At 44.6% G+C, this 19,183-nt stretch overlaps 1 protein-coding gene across 1 annotated transcript; it reads left to right on the top strand.

Annotated features, from left to right (window-relative positions):
• The first annotated feature begins 67 nt into the window (after nucleotides 1-67).
• KCNG4 (potassium voltage-gated channel modifier subfamily G member 4) lies at nucleotides 68-16,508 on the top strand. The gene is made up of 4 exons (XM_021541074.4): nucleotides 68-402; nucleotides 1,251-2,050; nucleotides 14,104-15,160; nucleotides 15,321-16,508. Exons 2-3 carry the CDS (start codon nucleotides 1,301-1,303, stop codon nucleotides 14,887-14,889), a joined length of 1,536 nt encoding a protein of 511 aa, XP_021396749.1. The 5' UTR covers nucleotides 68-402; nucleotides 1,251-1,300; the 3' UTR covers nucleotides 14,890-15,160; nucleotides 15,321-16,508.
• The last annotated feature ends 2,675 nt before the right edge of the window (nucleotides 16,509-19,183 follow it).

The raw sequence follows: 19,183 nt of genomic DNA, 5'->3' as shown, positions 1-19,183 counted from the left end.
AGAGATTATTTCTAAGCCCTTCCCCCTTCCCTCTCCCCTCCTCTTCCAGGACCACATCGACAGTCCCGGGGGAAAGAGAGGAGGGACAGGGAGAGGGCAGGATCCACCAGCTCTCCCTCAGCATCCTCCAGCAGGAAACCCAGGAGAGGAGCTGCCGCTCAGGACACCTTTGGGAGGATCCCTTAGCACAACATATGCTACATCAACACACCCGGCTGCTTTCCCCTTCCAGGAAAGAGGAGAAGGAGGGAGAGGAAAGAGCTCCAGAGTGCTCCAGGGATTTTCCATGTAACCAGAAGCGGACGATGCCCCCGGGAGCTGCTGCCGGCCCCTGCTCCGTGCGCGGCAGGTGAGCATCACCTGCGGGGCAGCCCCGCTCCGCCAGCTGCCCCTGCTCCGCTGGTAAGTCACTTCGGGAAACTTTCCTTTGCACTTTGCACTTCTCTAACTTGGGGTGAAAAAAAAAAAAAGTGCTTTTTAATCTCTAGGGACTGCGGGCAAAACTAGGGGTTTGCCCCTGAAAGGAGAATTTAAATTTCAGTTCTCCGAGATGGAAAAACACTTTCTGCGTGCTTATAACAAAGTTTTCTCCGCGGTGGGCAAAGGTCCCCCTCTAACTCCTCAGGAATTTGCAGTGGCACGAGGTCGGGTTGATGAGAACAGACATCATTTAGACAGAATTTAAGGCATTTTTAAACCTCTCCCAGTTAATCCTTGCAATCCCCCCGAGAGGCAGGGCAGAACGGGCGTGCAGCGAGAGGCAGAGGAATCACGATCTGAGCAGTCCCGTTAAAGCAATTAGAACGCGGCAGGTAATTGACCACTCTCTCTCTAATAACTATTAAGCAGCTTAGTTAAGTTAGAGTGTGGTTAGGGGTTTACAGAAATAAGAAAGCGATGCGACAACGACCGGAAAATAAGGATCTAAAATAGGATGTAAGGGTGGCCAGAGGTGCTCGGAGAAGAGCCCGAGGTGCTCCCGTTGGGATTTGCGGGCACCCCAGCCTCGGTGATAATTATGAATGAGGCTGTGGCTCTGCTCCGTGCCTGGGTTGCCAGACAACCAATGAGGCAGCAAAGCAAAGCTCATTCACGGGCTGCAGGTTCCAGGGAGAAGCACAGAGGTGACTTTTACTTACAAAACAGGCGCTCATTGATTTCCCGATTGAGGAAAGTGGCTGGAAACACCTTTTCCCTCGCAGTAACCTCTGCTATGTTTTCTCCTGCTGCCTGTACCTTCTGGCTGACAGATCCCCCTGCTCTGATGCTGCTCTGGATGTCCCGGTGAGAACTCTTAGAGATGCCTATTCTCTCCAGAGGCAGCGACCAAGACTATAGCAACATTAGCTACAACTCCTGCAATTCCTTGAGCCACTTCCTTCCCATCTGTGTGGAAACCCCTTCTGTCAAGGGGGTCCATTACCAGAGAGCCAGGAGGATTTACCACCCCGAGCAAGTGTCTGCAGCCGACCTGAAGACAGAGATCATGATCAATGTTGGAGGCATCAAGTACCTGCTGCCCTGGAGTACTTTAGACGAGTTTCCCCTGACCAGACTGAGCAAGCTAAAGCTTTGCAGCAGCTATGAAGAAATCATCCAGCTGTGCGACGATTACGATGAGGACACCCACGAGTTCTTCTTCGACAGGAACCCCAACGCTTTCGGGATGATTGTCAGCTTCCTAGCAGCGGGGAAGCTGATGCTCCTGAGAGACATGTGTGCCTTGTCTTTCCAGGAGGAGCTGAGGTACTGGGGCATTGAGGAATCCAACCTGGAGAACTGCTGCTTTCGGAAACTGTTCCAGAAGCTGCAGGAGCTGGCCGAGATCCGCAAAGAAGAGGAGCTCCGGAGGAGCAAGGAGGCTTCGTGTGTCTTGGATGAGAAAACCAGATTCGGGCAGTTCATGAACAGACTCAGAGATATGGTGGAAAATCCCCAGTCAGGACTGCCAGGCAAAGTTTTTGCTTGTCTCTCCATCCTCTTTGTGGCCACCACAGCTGTCAGCCTTTGTGTGAGCACAATGCCAGACTTAAGAGCTGAAGAAGACAGGGTAAGTCAGTCCTTCTTAACTGGTCTAACCACAGAGCTGAAGGCACAGTCTGGGACAGAAAACGCAGCTATGGCTCAAATAAATTCTATCATTTTCAAGTGATATCATGTTAAGGATAATGGGAACAAATATTATACTGATTTTTAGCTAGAATACAAGAAAGCTTTTGGACAGAGCAGATATTTCAGCTCTTCAGTATAGGATGATTTTTCCTTCTTGAGAGGCAGCTGCCAGTGTAAGATTAACTTGTTAGCACTGACTCTCAAACTGACATTGTGGAGTTTTCAAGATGCTTCACTCTCTAGTTACAGGCAAGCTCTCCTTTGGACACATCAGCTACAGAAATATTTTCCTCTGACATCTTTACTTTTAAAACAGCTGGATATCTTCCCTTGTGATAAAACTTTCAGATGCTTAAAGAGGGAGAAATATTCATTAATTTTTATATGTTACATTTCAGTAGTTGCATAAAGATTGAAGGATGAGAGGCAGATGAAGTATTTTTGCACATACTGATACATAAAAGCTGTGCCTCCAAAACATCATAATTCCATGCTAAGAGAATTCTGTATTTTCCCCATATATATGTACATATTGTAGGAGCAATACCAAGCACTATCTGAATTGCTAACTGCATTTAAACTCTTCTCAAAGATCTCATCCACATTAATTCAGGGCAAATAAAGCAAGCTTGTATCACTCACGAAGGATCTTCTCCATAACATGACCGCAAATATTTCAGCATTTAAAAGATTTATTTTTGTAATAATAGACCAGAAGAAAAGTAAAAACCCAAAGTTATTTCGGATGTGGTAACGTCCAATTTCATCAAATAACCTTGACTAATCTCTGTAATGAATCCTGCACTTCATTTGCAAATTGCCCTTCCAAAAGTGCTGAGGAAATCTGTGTCAAATAAACCCCCTGCCCCAACCCCTGCTGTAAGACAAGACACTCCTCAGAGTGTCATATATTGATGAATAAAGTAATTTTTACATTTATAGCACAGCCTGGTGTACACAAGATAAAAATCTGTATCTACCTTCCTGGTCAAAGCAGCCTTGTCATGATTAAAGTATGTCCTGATATTTGATGTCTGAGTAAAGCTGAGACCTGCACAGGAGGCTGAAATCTAAGATCATTCCCTTTTCCATTTTAACCCCTTGGATACTGACTTCAGCTTGCCCAGGAAGGCTCCAACCTGTCAGGAATAAGCCTGGTGCTCTTGCAGCCTTCCTCAGCTATTCTACTACTTTTTAGCTGAAAAAAGGAAAAACTGTGATCACAGGAAAAGCTGTTCCAATGCTTCTTCCAAGGAAGTATTTTAAATATAGAATATCTTTCTTCCAGCTCAATGTACAAACATTACAAACTCTGCTCCAGCAAGTTCTTCCTACTAACTTTGTTAATGGAAGTGGCTCGATGCTTTTTATCTTCATTTCCCAACCACTGCAGGAAAAGCTTTGATAAATAAGTCCCATGTAAAAGAACCAGCACATGAGCAGAGCTCTGCTGGATGTAAGGGGTTGTGTGTTTAAAAAATAAATTACTAAGTTAGAAAGAAAAGCATGCTGAGGGTTATAAGTGTGTCTGGGAGCTGCAGTTCCTGGATTTCTTATAAAACAAGGATGACATTACTTCTTAGAGATTTGCATATATATCAGTACTTTAAAAACAAGCAAACTGCATTGAAACAAGCTCAAAAGATGGATTGTTGAAAGTGCAGGGGAGAGGATGAAGGATGAACTTGAGGAAAGGACCACATTTGTCCAAATATTTGGAAACATTGCATAATTTACACTTACAGCACCAGCCTCATGCACTTTGTCATTGTGCCCCAGAATACAGAGTATTAAAAGTCCTGTTCCTTGAATTATGTGATGTTCTGCCACAGGGAATGTAGGGGAATATATGAGACAAAATACTCATGCCTTGTGGAAAAGCAGAGACTGAACTATCAATAAGCAGTTTTGCATCCCTAAATTTCCATCCCTAAATTCTTAGCCTGCAACAACTAAGATTTCCTTACTGAGATCTCAAAAGAACATTTTACCTAGAGCTGGACAAATAACTCCATGAAGTTAATTTATTAAAATTAGGATTTCTTGGCTACAGCTGAGTCATACTTAGCAAAATCAACTCTTCGTTGATTTGTAACTCAGAACTGACCTCGGAGAATGAATCCAAGATGGGGTCACCTTTACCAGCAACCTGAAAAAGGTGTGCAGGACCTGAAATTTTTGCTTTTAGGCTGAGCACAAAGTTGATTTGATATCTGTTTGCTCAGTGACAGAAAACAGTTGAATTCTTTCACAAAGTTTCTGAACAATCTGAAATTCCACACCTGAATTCAAAGATGCCCTATCGTGAGGTTCAGTCAATTCTGAGTTAAACCCTGGCAAAAGCTCTGAGGTAAATGTCCTCAAAAGTACTGCAAGTATCCCTTTTCCAATGTCACTAACCCTGGAAATTGAATTTATCCATACTACCCATTCTGAAAAACAGACAAAAAAGGCTTTACCTCTGCTGCATATGTACCACTCTAGGGTCCTGTTCCTCCTCCTCACCACAGCCACACTGAGAGAGTGAAAACTGGCTGGACTCCAGCTCGAGAAGGATCAGAGTCAAAAAAAAAAAAAAAAAAAAAAAAAAAAAGAGGAAAAATAAAGCAAGGTGACTTCCACTTCACTCACTTGGCTCAGAGGCTGCTGATCCCACCCTGCAGGCACAGCAGATCCCTGGTCCTGGCAGCAGCTGCTGAGCCAGGTGTGCTCAGGAAGGAGGAGAGCAGCAGAGGAGCAGCCAGGAGTCCTCAGCATGCGAGGGAAAGTGGAAACTCGGCTCTGTCTCCGGGAGAGGGGTGGCAGGGAGCCAGCAGGGAGCATCTGCATCAGGGAAACCCAGTCACCCTGGCAACCAGGGGGGAAGGCAGAGCCATCGCCAGGGCCAGCAGAGGGGATGCGAGGGGGAGCTTGGAGTCAGGGATGCAGCTGACTGCGAAATAAAACCTCCTTTATTTAGTTGTTATAACTGACACACTCCAGAATGTGCAAAATGCCATTTAGGAACCTCCCCATGAAAAAAAAAAAGAAAAAAACCCACCCGGATTTGGCCGAACATTTCTGTAAGTTTATATTATATATGGACATGATGTGAATCCCAGCCCAGAGAGAGCAGTCCCAGGTGAAGGGTGAGCAAAAAGTTCAGGAGAAATGTGGAGGAGCAAAGGAACTGCTCTGGTGAGCTCAAGTTTGAGTCTGACCGTGAAGTAAATATACAAAAGGTTTTATTATTTATGAGGCTAAGGAAAGAGGAGTCATCAGTAACAAGGTTATGTTAGTTAGGAGTAAGGCAACAGAATTATCCCATTTTCCAGTGGAAATATATCCTTGTCCATGGTATTTGCATCAGTTCTTTATGGAGTTCAAACTGTCTGGTAAAAAGGCAGATTTAATATCATCAACATGCAGTAATCAAGGCATGTAGGGATAGAAAAAAAGGCATATTTAGAGGTGAGGAAATCTGTTATTGATCTGAACAGGCAGCCTGAGAGAACTGCAAATCTGAGCTGGAGACCAAGCATACAGGATAGTAAAGCTGAAGTGACAAAATTCACCAATATTACACTCAAATGAAGAAATTCAGATCATCCCTCTAGAGACAGGACAAAAGTTCCATCAAAGCCCCCCAAAAGTCCCAGCCAGGATCTAAGAGGGGTCACTAAAACAGCCACTGCTCAGCACATCCAACCCAAAGGAAAGAAAAACATCATTACACCAGACAACTGTGGGATAAAACCACTGCAGAAGGGCCTGGAGAGGGAGAGCACTTTGAAGTACTCTTGGGACTTCCCTTGGGATGAGATATTTCATTTAATGAGTCCCTAAAATTGGCATCCTCTAGGGAAATGACTCAGCAGGATGGCTACAGCAAGGTCTGTCCTTAAGGGAGGCAGCAAATTAAGGTCAGGGAGAAGAAAACCCCCAGATATTTCCATTCCCCACCCTTGTTACTACTAATTCTTGTGTTTGCTCTTAACCGACCTTGAGAAGCTCAGAATTACTTTAGGTATTTTATAGGACCTAATGAAACAAAATCATCATAAGCTGCGACCAGTGTTGTTTCATGTGAAGGTTTTATCCCGAAACACAGAATACCCATTTTTAAAAATCTTTTCCTGAGATAATTTGATTATGTGAAAGCCAAGTTCCTTTTAAAAGAGTAAGTTTCTAGTCTCTGGTTGCACTTAGAATCCAGAAAACATGAACAGATGAGGAGAACACAGTACTTAACATATAGAACCACTTTTAAATTATTTTTTATATTCTACGCCATTATTCTGGAGGCCCCGATTAGTTTCTTAATGCTTGATGTTGCTGAAATTTTCTGTATGATGCTAAAGAATATTTGGCTTGCACACCAGGGGAAGGTGCCAAGAAACAGGCTTCCTTTAAAACTGGAATAATTTTACTTTATGGGGGAAAAACCTAATTTATTTGCCTCACAGTGAAGAGAAAGAAAATGTAATGCTCATTTAAAGTGTAATACTATAAAGGCATATGTGTAATACATGCCCATCTATAAATATACTGCAATATATGACTTGAAAATACTTGGAACAAAATAAAGCTGGATGTGCTTTGGCTTTATTGCATCTGCTCAAGCACTTTATTCTGGGTTCGTATCAGGTCACTTTCTGCAGACAATCCCTCTCTTAAATTGTCCAAGCATCCAGTGCAATTCTGATTTTTTCTGGCCATTTTCATCAGCAAGGAAAGTAGGAAAATGTGCTTCACTGGAGCACCAAAAACCTCCTGGTCTGGGTGTACCCAGGACAGTGAAACCCAGCTATTTATGTGCTTCATGGACTGAATTAGTTAAATGAATAATGCTTGAAGAAAGGTTAAATAAGAAGCCATTAAACAACAGAAAGCAGAATAGTCAGGCCTGGGACTTTGATATATATTTATGAATTATTGCTTTAAGGGTTCTGCCTTTTTTTGAGGCCAGAAACACCGGGAGCTTTGAACTTGAAATTGCACCATCACACTAAGACCCTGATTTCAGAGTTGCACAGGATCAGTGACCATTTCCCAGGCACCCACCCCCAGAACTGCACAATTCAGCACTGACTCTGTCCTGTACAGCTCTGATGAAGTTCCTGTCACTGAAGCCCTGCTCTGCACAGCCAAAAGGGCACTGCAGGGGTGGGCACTGCTGAGCATCAGCTCACCCCCCTGCCACACAAAACCAGCGTCTGCACAAACCCTGGATCCTGCCTGGCTTTCCAAAGCCAGTGCCCAGTGTTCAGAAAGCACAGATAGACATTATTTGTTTGCTTTATGTCCATCCCCTCTTGGCTGTGTCCCAGCAGTGCTGAGGCTCTGAGCTTTGCACGCCACCCTGGGGGGGACCCCCAGCTGTTCCAGCTGTTCCAGCTGTTCTGCACTGGGCACTGCACCAACAGCTGTGCAGTGTGCCAGCACGTGGCCCTCGCTGGGAATCAGGATTTCTTCCCCTCCTGCTGCTTTCAGGGCTGTAATAGTTACAAAAGCCTGTTCACTCCCCTCACCTGGCTCTCCTCGAGGGCCTCAGCACAGGTGAGTCTTTCATGACAATAATTTAATAAATGCCCGTTTTGGGAAGATGGGTGTTGCCTTTCACAGAGGCACTTCATCTCTGGGAAACTCTGTTTGAAACTAATTTCTCCTCCAAGTTCCTTCCCACAGTGGCAGCACCTCTCATTAGCGCCAGTATCTTCCCTTAAAACAGATTTGGGACCCCCTGTACTCCAGAGTTACAATATAAGTAATATAATATTTTATAATATAAAATAAAGAGGAATTTCTGCTCTGAACAATTTAAAATCCACTGAAAAAAAAAGAAACAAAGAAACAGTAACAGGCAAAATGCTTGGACCAGCAGCAAAACTGTCAGTTGAAGGTTATCCTCCCTAGTCCAGATAAATTCCTTGTCATTTTGGCTAGACTGCTCTTTACAGTTACAAACTTGTCTGTTAGATTCCTTACTAGAAAAAACAAGAAAAAGTTTGTTCTTTCACATCTTTCTGCTGACACCAACACTTTGGAGTCACCAACTGGTTTAAATCAAAATCAGATTCTTCAGGCTGACTGTCACAGTGTTTGCAGACTAAAGTTTAAAAGTTAATTGTAACATTTTATTTTAGGTACACTTCTGCCCCAGAGGGGATAGTTATTTGTTGGACACAGAGCATTGATTTCTTTCTCTGTTCTTTCCAATGTCCATATTAATACAATACCAGTATCACTATCAGTTTAGTTTAGTTGTAGTAATTCTTTTCCTAAGTCCAGGCTTCTTTTCCATCAGGTAGAACAAGTGGAAACTCACTGTGTTCTCAGAATACACAGCACTGCTTTAACAAGCTCATCATTCCCTAAATCAGGTTAGAGTCTCTTTCTCAGCAGGCTGTAACCTTCTGATTTTATTGCATCGGGCTGAAACCATAAATCCAAGTGCTGATGTGATCCATAACACAGGGTTTTCAAGCTCTCCCTCCCCATCATTTGATTCAGCAGAGCGTGGTTTAATTATTCAAATAGCAGCGTCAATGCGGCCGCAGTGATTCAGCACTACCTGCAGCACTGCAGCTGGATCCCGGAGCTCAGGTATGCAGGGAACACAGACTGGCACCACATTTCCTAACCAAGCCATCACTTCACAGCCAAAAGGGATTTATGCCCTGTATCTGCTCATTTCCTGCTGCCAACGGCATAAAAACAGCTTGGAGCCAGCTGGGTGGCTCAGTTCCCTACACCCAGGTCTTGCTCTGCCTCTGCTCCTTCCTAACCCTTCTCTAGACTTGCAGACTCCCCTGTATTCCCACTCCTTGGGTCTGTGGGAAGAACCAGAGCTTGTTTTTTCACCATCCCATTAGTTAGTATTTTTCACACAGAGGGAATTGCTCAGGGAGCAGCTCTAGACCAGGATGCATTGCCCAGGTGTCACTGAGAAATGCAAAATGCTGGAAAACAGCCCCCCACACAGGAAATGACAACCTTGGGCTTAGAGAGGGAAATTCCTGCTGGTTTTACTTCCAAATCCTGCACCTAGAGGGTGATTTGGCTGCTTTTGGCCAAAGGGCCAGGCTGCAGGAAGAGCAGTCCTGCTGGGACATGTGCTGGACAGCACAGGCTGGCAGAAGGCAGCTCGGGAGCTGCAGGACAGGCTGATCCCATCTGCTGCCACTCTGGTGGACACTGGCCTCTGTCCACAGAGCAATGTGTGCATCACAGGAAGGATCCGGGCAGCAGCTTGACTGTGCCAAACAAAACCTGCCCCTGCCAGGATAAATTTAGCAGATGTGAACCGTGACCTTGCATCAGCCACGGAGCCAAGCACGCTCCTGGTGTGAACAGTGACATTCTGGCACTCTGTCCTTCCACTGCAGAGGGATGAGAAGGTGCAGGTCCTGTTTTTGGGGAAGCTCCTCTAGGACTCCAAGAGGATGGAGCACATGCTCTCTGAGCTCCTTCCCTGCCCGGCTCTGGCTCCATTAGGTGTGGCTGGCTGAGCACAGGGCAGCCTTTCCTCGGGAGCAATCACTGCTGCAGCTCGGGCAGAGCTGGCTGGGAGCAGGGCTGGGATCCTTCAGCCCATTGCTCATCTGCCTTATGAAGATGAGCCAGCTGGTTCCCATAAACATGCTCTGGAAATAGCAGTGTTTGCATACAGGGGCTCAGTCATGACTTCTAGCTGGGTTCAAGGACTTTTATCAGCTTGGCTTCATAAATAACAGGAGATTCCTTTCTCACAAGTGTGCTGTGTAAGCAGCACATATACCTTGTGCTGAGGTACGTATTGATTTCCATGCCAAAGCTCTGGAAATATGATATGATTCTGAAATAATCCAGATACTGATCAAGCTGGGCTTATTAGCAAAGTGTTCTAGAAGCATATGAGGAACTTCTGCTATTTAATTTGGGAATAGATCATTTGACACAATAGATCATATGCTATTTAACTTGGGAATAGATCATTTGAACTTTGGCTATTTAACTTGGGAAGAGATCATCAAGGAACACTTGGAATCACTGACACCATCCTGAGCAGAGATCCCTGGCAAACACATGAAGGAGATCACAGGAAATGCTGTAGTTTTGCTTGTTTTACCTCCTAGATTCATTTTTATGCATTGTGGGAAACCCTAAATTACACACCACAGAAAACAGGCTCAGACTGCTGCCAATAAACTTCCACTTAGAGTCAATCCCACCCAGGGCAGAAGGTTGGTACCTCTCCAATTTTATCCTCACACAGCTGCAGCACTGCCCTCCCAACATGAGGGAAATAACAGGATTTCTTCCCTCACTGTACTTCAGATTAAGGGTAAATACCCACTGCAAAAGGATTTGGGGTAAATCTCTGGCAGTAGGAAACTCACTGGTGGATCAGGTAATGATTCAAAGTTTTCCACAGCATATTTTAATTGTCAGTTGTCTTGGTGGGCAGACAGGTGGGACAAAAAGGATCAGCACAGAGCAGACCCTGAAGGAGCAAGAGGAGTTCCTTGGTGGTGTCATACAGTTATTCAATAATAATAAAATTTTCCCTTGTCTACATAAAAAAAGGGAGCAGCATCTGGAAACCAGCATGGATGGATGAGAGATATAGTCTGCAGGGGAAATTCTGATTCAGTGTTTCTGGGCATAACTAAAATTATTGATGCATGTAAAGATATTATTTTCACTAGATGAGATTTATACCTGTTGTAAGTTAGGCTAGTGCTGCATAACCCTGGAATCTGATTATTTTTGTTATCCTAGATGCCATTACACTTTAATTAATGTTTCCTGGCAAACTAAGAGGCTGGGAAATTTATCTCTTTTTATCTTGTGAGTGGCACATATCTCAAGCACGTTTATCTGGAATTCACAATTAATGAATAAATTGCTTTTTTGTTGCTCCATCCCTGAAAGTATCCAAGGCCAGGTTGTACAGGGTTTGGAGCAAGCTGGTTTAAGGGTTTAAGATGGATTTAAGGTCCCTGCTACCCAAACCATTCTGGGATTCTGTGAATGGAAAACTGAAGCCAGGAGAGTTGCCTTGGGCACTTGTTTCCTCTGGCTGTTGAGGGAACTGGGTTAACTGGGCTCAGTATTGCTCTTCTATTTTATTATGAACCTTCAGGTTTTTTCCTATTTAAAGACAATTTAACAGAAATATCCTAAAATGAGCAATCTCACTGTAACATCATCAACTCCAGCACATAAGAGACCATGGAAAATAAGCCACTCTCTTACACATCAGAGGGGAATAATCAAAAGGCAGCTTGAATTTTTGACTATCTCTGGTGGTAGAGGAGTTTGAAACAATTCCTTTGCTTCTTTGAGCTAGTTTATAAATCTAAGAAACCACTCAATATTTCAGATACCAGGCTCAGTATATATATTTTTACACACAAAATATTGTTTCATTCATTGCTGAGCCAAATGCTCATTTCATACAGAAGATCAATACCAGGCACTCATTTTATTACATTTATATCATAGGGTGTAGAATTTCTGCTGGAGGCAAGTTCCATAAATCCTGACAAATTCTTGCATTGTTGAAAAGTAAATCTGCAGGATGAATAAAGTATAAAGAGTTACATACTCACTGCTGGGCCCTGTCACAGTTGTTCTCCCATCAAAGTCAGTGACAGGTTGAGTACAGATTGAAGGCAGATGGTTTGGTTGAAAAAGACCTCCCAAAATATGTTGTGGTCAGTTATGAATAAAACCTCATCTTCCCCTCTTGCTCACAGTCAGCACCACCCCAGCTTGGAGCTTTTAGAGCTCCCACTCCACCGTGAGCAGAACTGCAGCAGGAGGAGAAGGAGCTCAGTGAAAACTTGACTCAAAAATCTGGAAATAAAACCCAGAATTCTTCTCTAGTTAATGGTGAGGTCAAGGGAGGGAGTTTGTTGTGGTTTGTGTTGGCAGGTGCTGAACATAGGATTTCCAAATGTGCCTGGTTTGCTTAGAAAGAGGAATTGTACAGAAGGTGCTGTGGCACAGGGATTTCTTTATCTGATGTTTAGGCAAAAAAAAGGCTTGCATGGATCAGGGTATTTGAGCAGTACTGAAAGTAAATTAATGGGAATGTGGTGGCAAAAATAAAATTGAACTCTCCCACCGACACAGGGGCTTCAGTGTTTTGGTGAGAACAAATCTTTGAAGTCGGTGTGCTCTGCCTGTTCTTTGGACAGCAGTTCTGAAAGCAACATAAAACACTGAGATGTAAAAATGCTCAGAACTACTGGGAGAAACAGAAATTGGATTTGGTCCCTGATATTTCCTTCCCTACCCTCTCTTATTTCAATATTTGTTGCTTTTGAACAAGGTATTCAAAAGGATGAAGAATGTTTGAAGAGACTGACATTAGAGAGGGATATTCTATATAAATCAAGTCAGGTGCATTCTGTAATATATACAAATGTTCTTAATATATAAAACATTCACATGCAAACTCTTGGGATGAAATCCATCTCCCAATGTGAAGGCAATGAGCATGTTCTCATTATGCTGACAGCATAAATTGCCTTCACTAAGTAAATATAGATTTCCATAGGGAATACTGGGGTCACTGAGGGTGGCAAGAATTAAAAATCTCCCAAACAGTCTCTACATTGCTACACCTTGAAATTTCAGGCTCAGTTCAAAAGACAGCCTAGATCTTCATGGTTAAACCTTCCAGCAAACAAAATTTCTTTTCTTCTATTTTCTAAGGAAGGAATAGGGAAAACCCCATGATGATCTGAGAGAAATGCCACCTGCAAATGTCTAAAGGCAAATAAATAACAGATGTACTGGAAATTCAGCCCAGCTAACAAAAAATGAAATAAATCTTGATGGGAGCAATGAATAATTCAGAGGCCCCATCACTGGAGTGACCAGAGGCAGGTTTGTGCAGAGTCTAGGCTGCACTGTACAAATAATTCAGGGCTCAGAAGGAGTGAGCACTGCACAGCACAGCACAACTGCTGATTGCAGGCAATCTCAGCGAGCCCAGTCAGCAGCTCTGCAAACACCAATGTGCTCCAGCCCTGACTGCAAATGGAGCCACAGCCTGACCCTGCATGCAGAGCCAGGCCTTCAGCAGCTTCTGTGCTGTTTCTTTTTAGGGGTGAAATATGGACTTGGCAGCTTACTCTGCAGAAAGGAAAAATCCCCATATGGTGCTACAGAGCTAAATTGTTCTGAGGGTTGGGCAGGGTAAAACTCACTCCTGAGGGGGAACCTCTACTGGCCAATTCTATAACACAAAAAGACTTGTTACTCCCAAGTAGAAACTCTGAGTTATTCAGTGTTGTAAAAAGTCTGCCATGACTCCATTTTCTTCATGTGGGAAAAGTAAATTTTTTATTCACACAGCTCATTTAATACAGTTTTTACAGGCCTCGTGGGCAACTTTAATTTGTTGATAACTTTCTTGTCAATTACTGTATTGATTAGTAAAAGGTATTTTACTTGTCCATCAAATCTCTCTATTCTTGAATTGTTTACGTATTTTCTTCACTGATTCTCATGGGACAGATCTTATTGTTTATACAGGTACACTTGTTTTTCACCCTAGAAATAGATTGCTGTGTTAATGAACTCTCATTTTCAAGATGTTTTCACATGAGAACTTGCAAAGTACTTAGCTGCATTTAGAAGAAACAGGCCAGCCATTAATTTAATAGGGCAGGCTTGATTTTATGAGGCTTTTCATTTATAATTTTTCTACCTGTCTGCAGCATTCAGGACTTACAGCCTGCATGCCAGGACTTCATACATAGATGAGTTTCATTCTAGTAGGTTGCAAGAAGCAACACAGTGAAATGAGGGAGGAAGTTAAATCTGTTTGTTCAGCTATTTTGTGCGCTCAGTATTCTCTGTGGAACTGAAGGACAGCTGCCACACTACCTGTGAGCTGGGGTTTGTTTATTTTTGCTACCAGTGACTCAGGCAGATCCATATTGCTTCTCCCTCAGTGTTTTTGGATGCTGGTTCACAGGCTGTTCCTTTGTTTCCCTCTCTGTTTTGTGGCAGGGCGAGTGTTCCCAGAAGTGCTATTACATCTTCGTCATCGAGACCATCTGCGTGGCTTGGTTCTCCCTGGAGTTCTGCCTCCGCTTCATCCAGGCCAGGAGCAAGTGTCAGTTCTTCAAAGGACCCCTGAACATCATTGACTTCTTGGCCATTTCCCCTTACTACGCCTCCCTCATCTTCTCCGAGGACGACTCCAGCGAGGAGGAGGACAGGCCGAGCAGCAACACGTACCTGGAGAAGGTGGGCTTGGTGCTACGGGTTTTACGTGCCTTGAGGATCCTCTACGTCATGCGCCTTGCCCGGCACTCCCTGGGCCTGCAGACCCTGGGCCTCACCGTGCGCAAGTGCACGCGGGAATTCGGGCTGCTGCTGCTCTTCCTCTGCGTGGCCGTCACCCTCTTCTCCCCGCTGGTGTACCTGGCTGAGAACGAGTCGGGCAGGGTGCTGGAATTCACCAGCATCCCCGCCTCGTACTGGTGGGCCATCATCTCCATGACCACCGTGGGTTACGGGGACATGGTGCCGCGGAGCGTGCCGGGACAGATGGTGGCTCTCAGCAGCATCCTCAGCGGGATCCTCATCATGTCCTTCCCCGCAACCTCGATATTCCACACCTTCTCCCACTCCTACTCCGAGCTGCGCAAGGAGCACGAGCGGCTGCAGTCGCGGGTGAGCCGGGCGAAGAGCGCCAATCGCGCCGGGGAAAGCGACACCTTCAATGAGACCGACAGCCTGACCCTGGAGGGACAGGCCTCCCCCATCAAATACATCTACACAGGGAACTGAGAGCCTGGAAACTCCATAAACACATCTACAGGGGGAACTGAGCCTGGAGACCCTATCGAACTGATCTAGACAGGGACCTGAGCCTGGAGACCCCATCAGACACATCTACAGGGGAAACTGAGCCTGGAGACCCCCTCAAACATGTCTACAGGTGGAACTGAGCCTGGAGACCTCATCAAACACATCTACAGGGGGAACTGAGTCTGGAGACCCCATCAAACACATCTACAGGGGAAACTGAGCCTGGAGACCCCCTCAAACATGTCTATAGGTGGAACTGAGCCTGGAGACCTCATCAAACACATCTACAGGGGGAACTGAGTCTGGAGACCCCATCAAACACATCTACAGGGGAAACTGAGCCTGGAGACCCCCTCAAACATGTCTACAGGTGGAACTGAGCCTGGAGACCTCATCAAACACATCTACAGGGGGAACTGAGTCTGGAGACCACATCAGACACATCTGCAGGGGGAACTGAGTCTGGAGACCCCATCAGACACATCTACAGGGGGAAATGAGCCTGGAAACCCCACCAAATACATCTAGACAGGTAACTTAGCCTGTAGATCCCATCAAACACATCTACACAGGAAACGGAGCCTGTAGACCCCATCAAACACATCATAATAGGGACCTGAGCCTGGAGACAACATCAAACACATCTACACAGGGACCTGGACCTGGAAACCCCCATCAAATACATCTACATGGGGAACAGAGCCTGGACACCCCATCAAATACATCTATATGGGGAACAGAGCCTGGAGACTCCATCAAATACATCTACATGGGGAACAGAGCCTGGAGACCCCATCAAACACATCTACACAGGGACCTGGACCTGGCCTGGGCTGTTCCCAAAACCACTGACAGAAACATGGACATGTGTGCATCAGCAAAATACACGAAGCAAAGCAACAGCATAGGTTCCAGTGCTATCCTCTCTCCTGGCATAGGTATAAGCAGCAGCCAACACAACAGAGCCAGCTCCAAAAAATCCCCATGGAGCTGGAGGTTGGGAGAATGTAAAAAAGTCAGAGTTTATTCACTGATAAATGCTCATTCTTCTCTATGACTACTAGGAATAAACTTTGTCTCTACCACTCATGCATTTTGCTGAATACCTAACACTGAATGAGTAACAGACAAACCAGCTTCTGCTGGCGCAAACACACTTGGTATTTTATTTGCCTTTGAGTTTCCAGTGTTCTTGCAATGAATATCCTGAGCCAGGCATTAGGATGCATTCTTTCAGGGCTACACACCAGTGTGGTGTGGTACACACCACAGCTCACCCACCAGGCATGCAGACACAAATCCAAATTCTGTATTTAAAGCCAGTAACAAGCTTAAAATAAAACCGCTGTATGTGACAGCTTTCAAAGTTTGCCTGCAGCCAGATGATCAATCTGTACCTGACAAATTGCACTGCTTTGTATAAAACACATACTGTTTGCAAGAGCATTTGCTTGAAATGCAGTTGTGGTCTGCAGACTGTAAACATATCATACTAGGCAGCAAAAGTCTTCAAACTTCTTTTTCATATAATTATTTAAAATAAAAATGAGGAATAAAAAAAAAAAAAAACAAAACCCAAGCTTACTGATCATATCAAACAGCCTTGGTGTTATATTTTGTGTTGAATGGTGATGGTTTCTCTGGAAAAAAGAGAAAAAATTGAGTTCTTGAAAGTGTGACAATAGCTCAGAAGTATCCAAAGGTATAAACAGTAAAGAATGAGGGGAATGATTGCCAGAGAGGCAGTGGGAGTTATTTTCTGGTGGAAATGGGAGATGTCCCTTTTGGGATACCCATGAAGGATCATGGAGGAATCAACAAGGCTTTGCAGAGGTCACAATCTCCTTTAAGGACAGACTGGATGGTTTTGTACAACGTGACCCTTTGGATGGTGTGAAGGTGCTCAGTGAATTCCATGCCCCAGGTGTGCACAGGCACCTGTGTGTTCATGGCCCATGCCAGCCCCAGCGAGAGCGCCCTGGATCCCCACAGGGCTCTGACACGCTGAATTTCGGGAATGTATTTAAACACTGAGATTAATCAAGGCCTAAATTAGTTTTTAATCAGATTTCCAGCTTTCATTACTCCACTTCTTAAATCTGGCCAAGGTCCCCATGTCCTTGTGGTGGGGCAAAGCTCAGTGAATGAGCACTCACCAGCTTTTGGCAGGCACGCCTCCTGCCCAGCCTGGTGCCATGGGGAGCCTGGGGACACGGGTGGGCACTGCCCCATCTCCCACCTGCACATCCAGACCCAGCCACCCGCAGAGTTCTGCAGCCATTTGGGAGCTGAGCTGCTCCCCTCCCTCCTGCACAGCTGAAGTGGAGAAAAGCACAGCTGCTGGCACCACTGGGATGGCGTGACTGGAATTAATCTCTTGGGTTTATCTTGCTATTGACCTTATGATTCAAATCAGAGAATCTGCAGTGGATTATTCATGGGAATATTCCAACAAGAGGAACAAGTTGACTTTAGATGACAGGCATTTATATTTGCCCCATTAAAAGTGCAATTTCTGCTGGTTTATGCGCAGGCTCATCTGATTTTTTATTTTTCACTTTTTTTTTTTTTTTTTTTTTTTCTGGTAATTCTCTACAGTAGGCCCAGTGAGATGATAAATCAGACAAAATCTTGGTCTAGACTATGAAGCAAACCTCTCCAGAGTCCTGTGCATGGTGATGCCACCTGCATTTGTCTGGAGATTCTGCCCCTCTGGCCTGGCAGTGCTGAATTCAGTGCTTGCTTCTGATCACTGGTGGCTTCTGGGACACAAATACTGACACAGAACTGCTGCAGCTTTTAAAAAACCACTTCTCCCACTGACACACACTTTGGACATACCAACAATCAGGTAGGGCAACTGATTTGTCTTTTCCAAATAACAATTTCCCTATTAGATCAGGAGTTAGTTCAACATAGTTGCACATAAAATTAGCCAGTACATGGCTCTAAGACTGTAGATATCTGGTGAAACATTGGGGGTTTTACTGCTCAAGTGCTTGTAACAGCTCCATGTCCAACAGGTTCTGTGATATAGCTGGGACAGTGACAGAAATCCAAACCCTGACTCAATCTAGTGTTTAACCCCGTGTAAATTCCAAAACACAGCCCAAGAATGTGCTGAGTCACAGGGTTTAAACAAACAAACAAACAAACAAACAAACCACCCACCAGTGCTTAATAGGGAAATGAGTGTTTGCATGTCCAGCTGAATTTGGACCATCACTCATATTTCTGATTTCCACTTAAATCTCCTCTCCTAGCTGGGCCTGGGCTGCACCAGCTCGCACAGAAAATAAGTCCTGCATGATTCATCGTGCTACCGGGGAGGGAAAAACATGTTAGGAGGAACATTTAGTGCCAGTGTAACTCAACTGAGTAACAAATTCAGAACAAGCAGTTACAATTAGCAGATACTGTTGTTGCCAAGATCGTATCATTTCCTAAACCAGATTTAATTAAAAGAGCAGTTCAGCTGCCTGGCACCCAGCTTCTGTGACTTCAAAGCCTTTTCCCTGGATCTCCATGCTAGGAACAGGAGAGGAACATCACCCAGTGTCCATCACCCAGAGGAACCACCTTGTGCAGCCCTCACCAATGCATTGCATCTCTTTTGAAGCTTCTAATTGCTGCTCTGTCACAGCAACACCTCCTGGTCTTGTAGGAACCTGAAAGAAACCCACAGTGCTGCTTTTGGGGGGAAATCAGGAATATATCCTGCCCTGCTACCCAGCCTCTGGGAGTCCTGTGAGAACAAAACACAGGATCCTCCCACCTGGTCTGAGCTGGACCCAAAACACAGAGTGGTTTTTGATCAAGGGCAAAATGTAAATTTTCTGTGATGTTGAAATCCCACCGAGGTGTTCAGACCTTTGCTGTGGCCCAATCCATTTCCTCAGGGGTTCTGCAGACACCTCCAGGTTTCTCTGCAGCCCTGGTACCTCCCAGCTCTCCTCCAGCTCTTTCTCCTCTCTGACTCTCACCAGTTCCTCTGGTATAGAAGCACTACAAAAGATGGACATGTTATCTCAGTAATCAACTTCCTTTAATTTCACAGGTTCTCTATTTTATTATTTCAGCCTACTATTAGAACTCCTGAAATTTGCTTTTCACCTGTCTTTTCATCCAGCCACTAGCATTCATAACATAAAGTTACCAGGTTGATTAAGACACAAATTCATGGAAGAGTATTTTATTTTAGCAGCAAATTGCAAAAGAATTCAGGGAGTAGACTGCATATGCCATGCATTAATTATAGCAGAACTATTTAAAA

This window comes from Lonchura striata, chromosome 11 (assembly GCF_050655825.1).
Source record: "Lonchura striata isolate lonStrDom1 chromosome 11, ASM5065582v1, whole genome shotgun sequence".
In the NCBI taxonomy this organism is placed as follows: Eukaryota; Metazoa; Chordata; class Aves; order Passeriformes; family Estrildidae; genus Lonchura; species Lonchura striata.
This window is presented reverse-complemented; position numbering and strand designations above follow the sequence as displayed.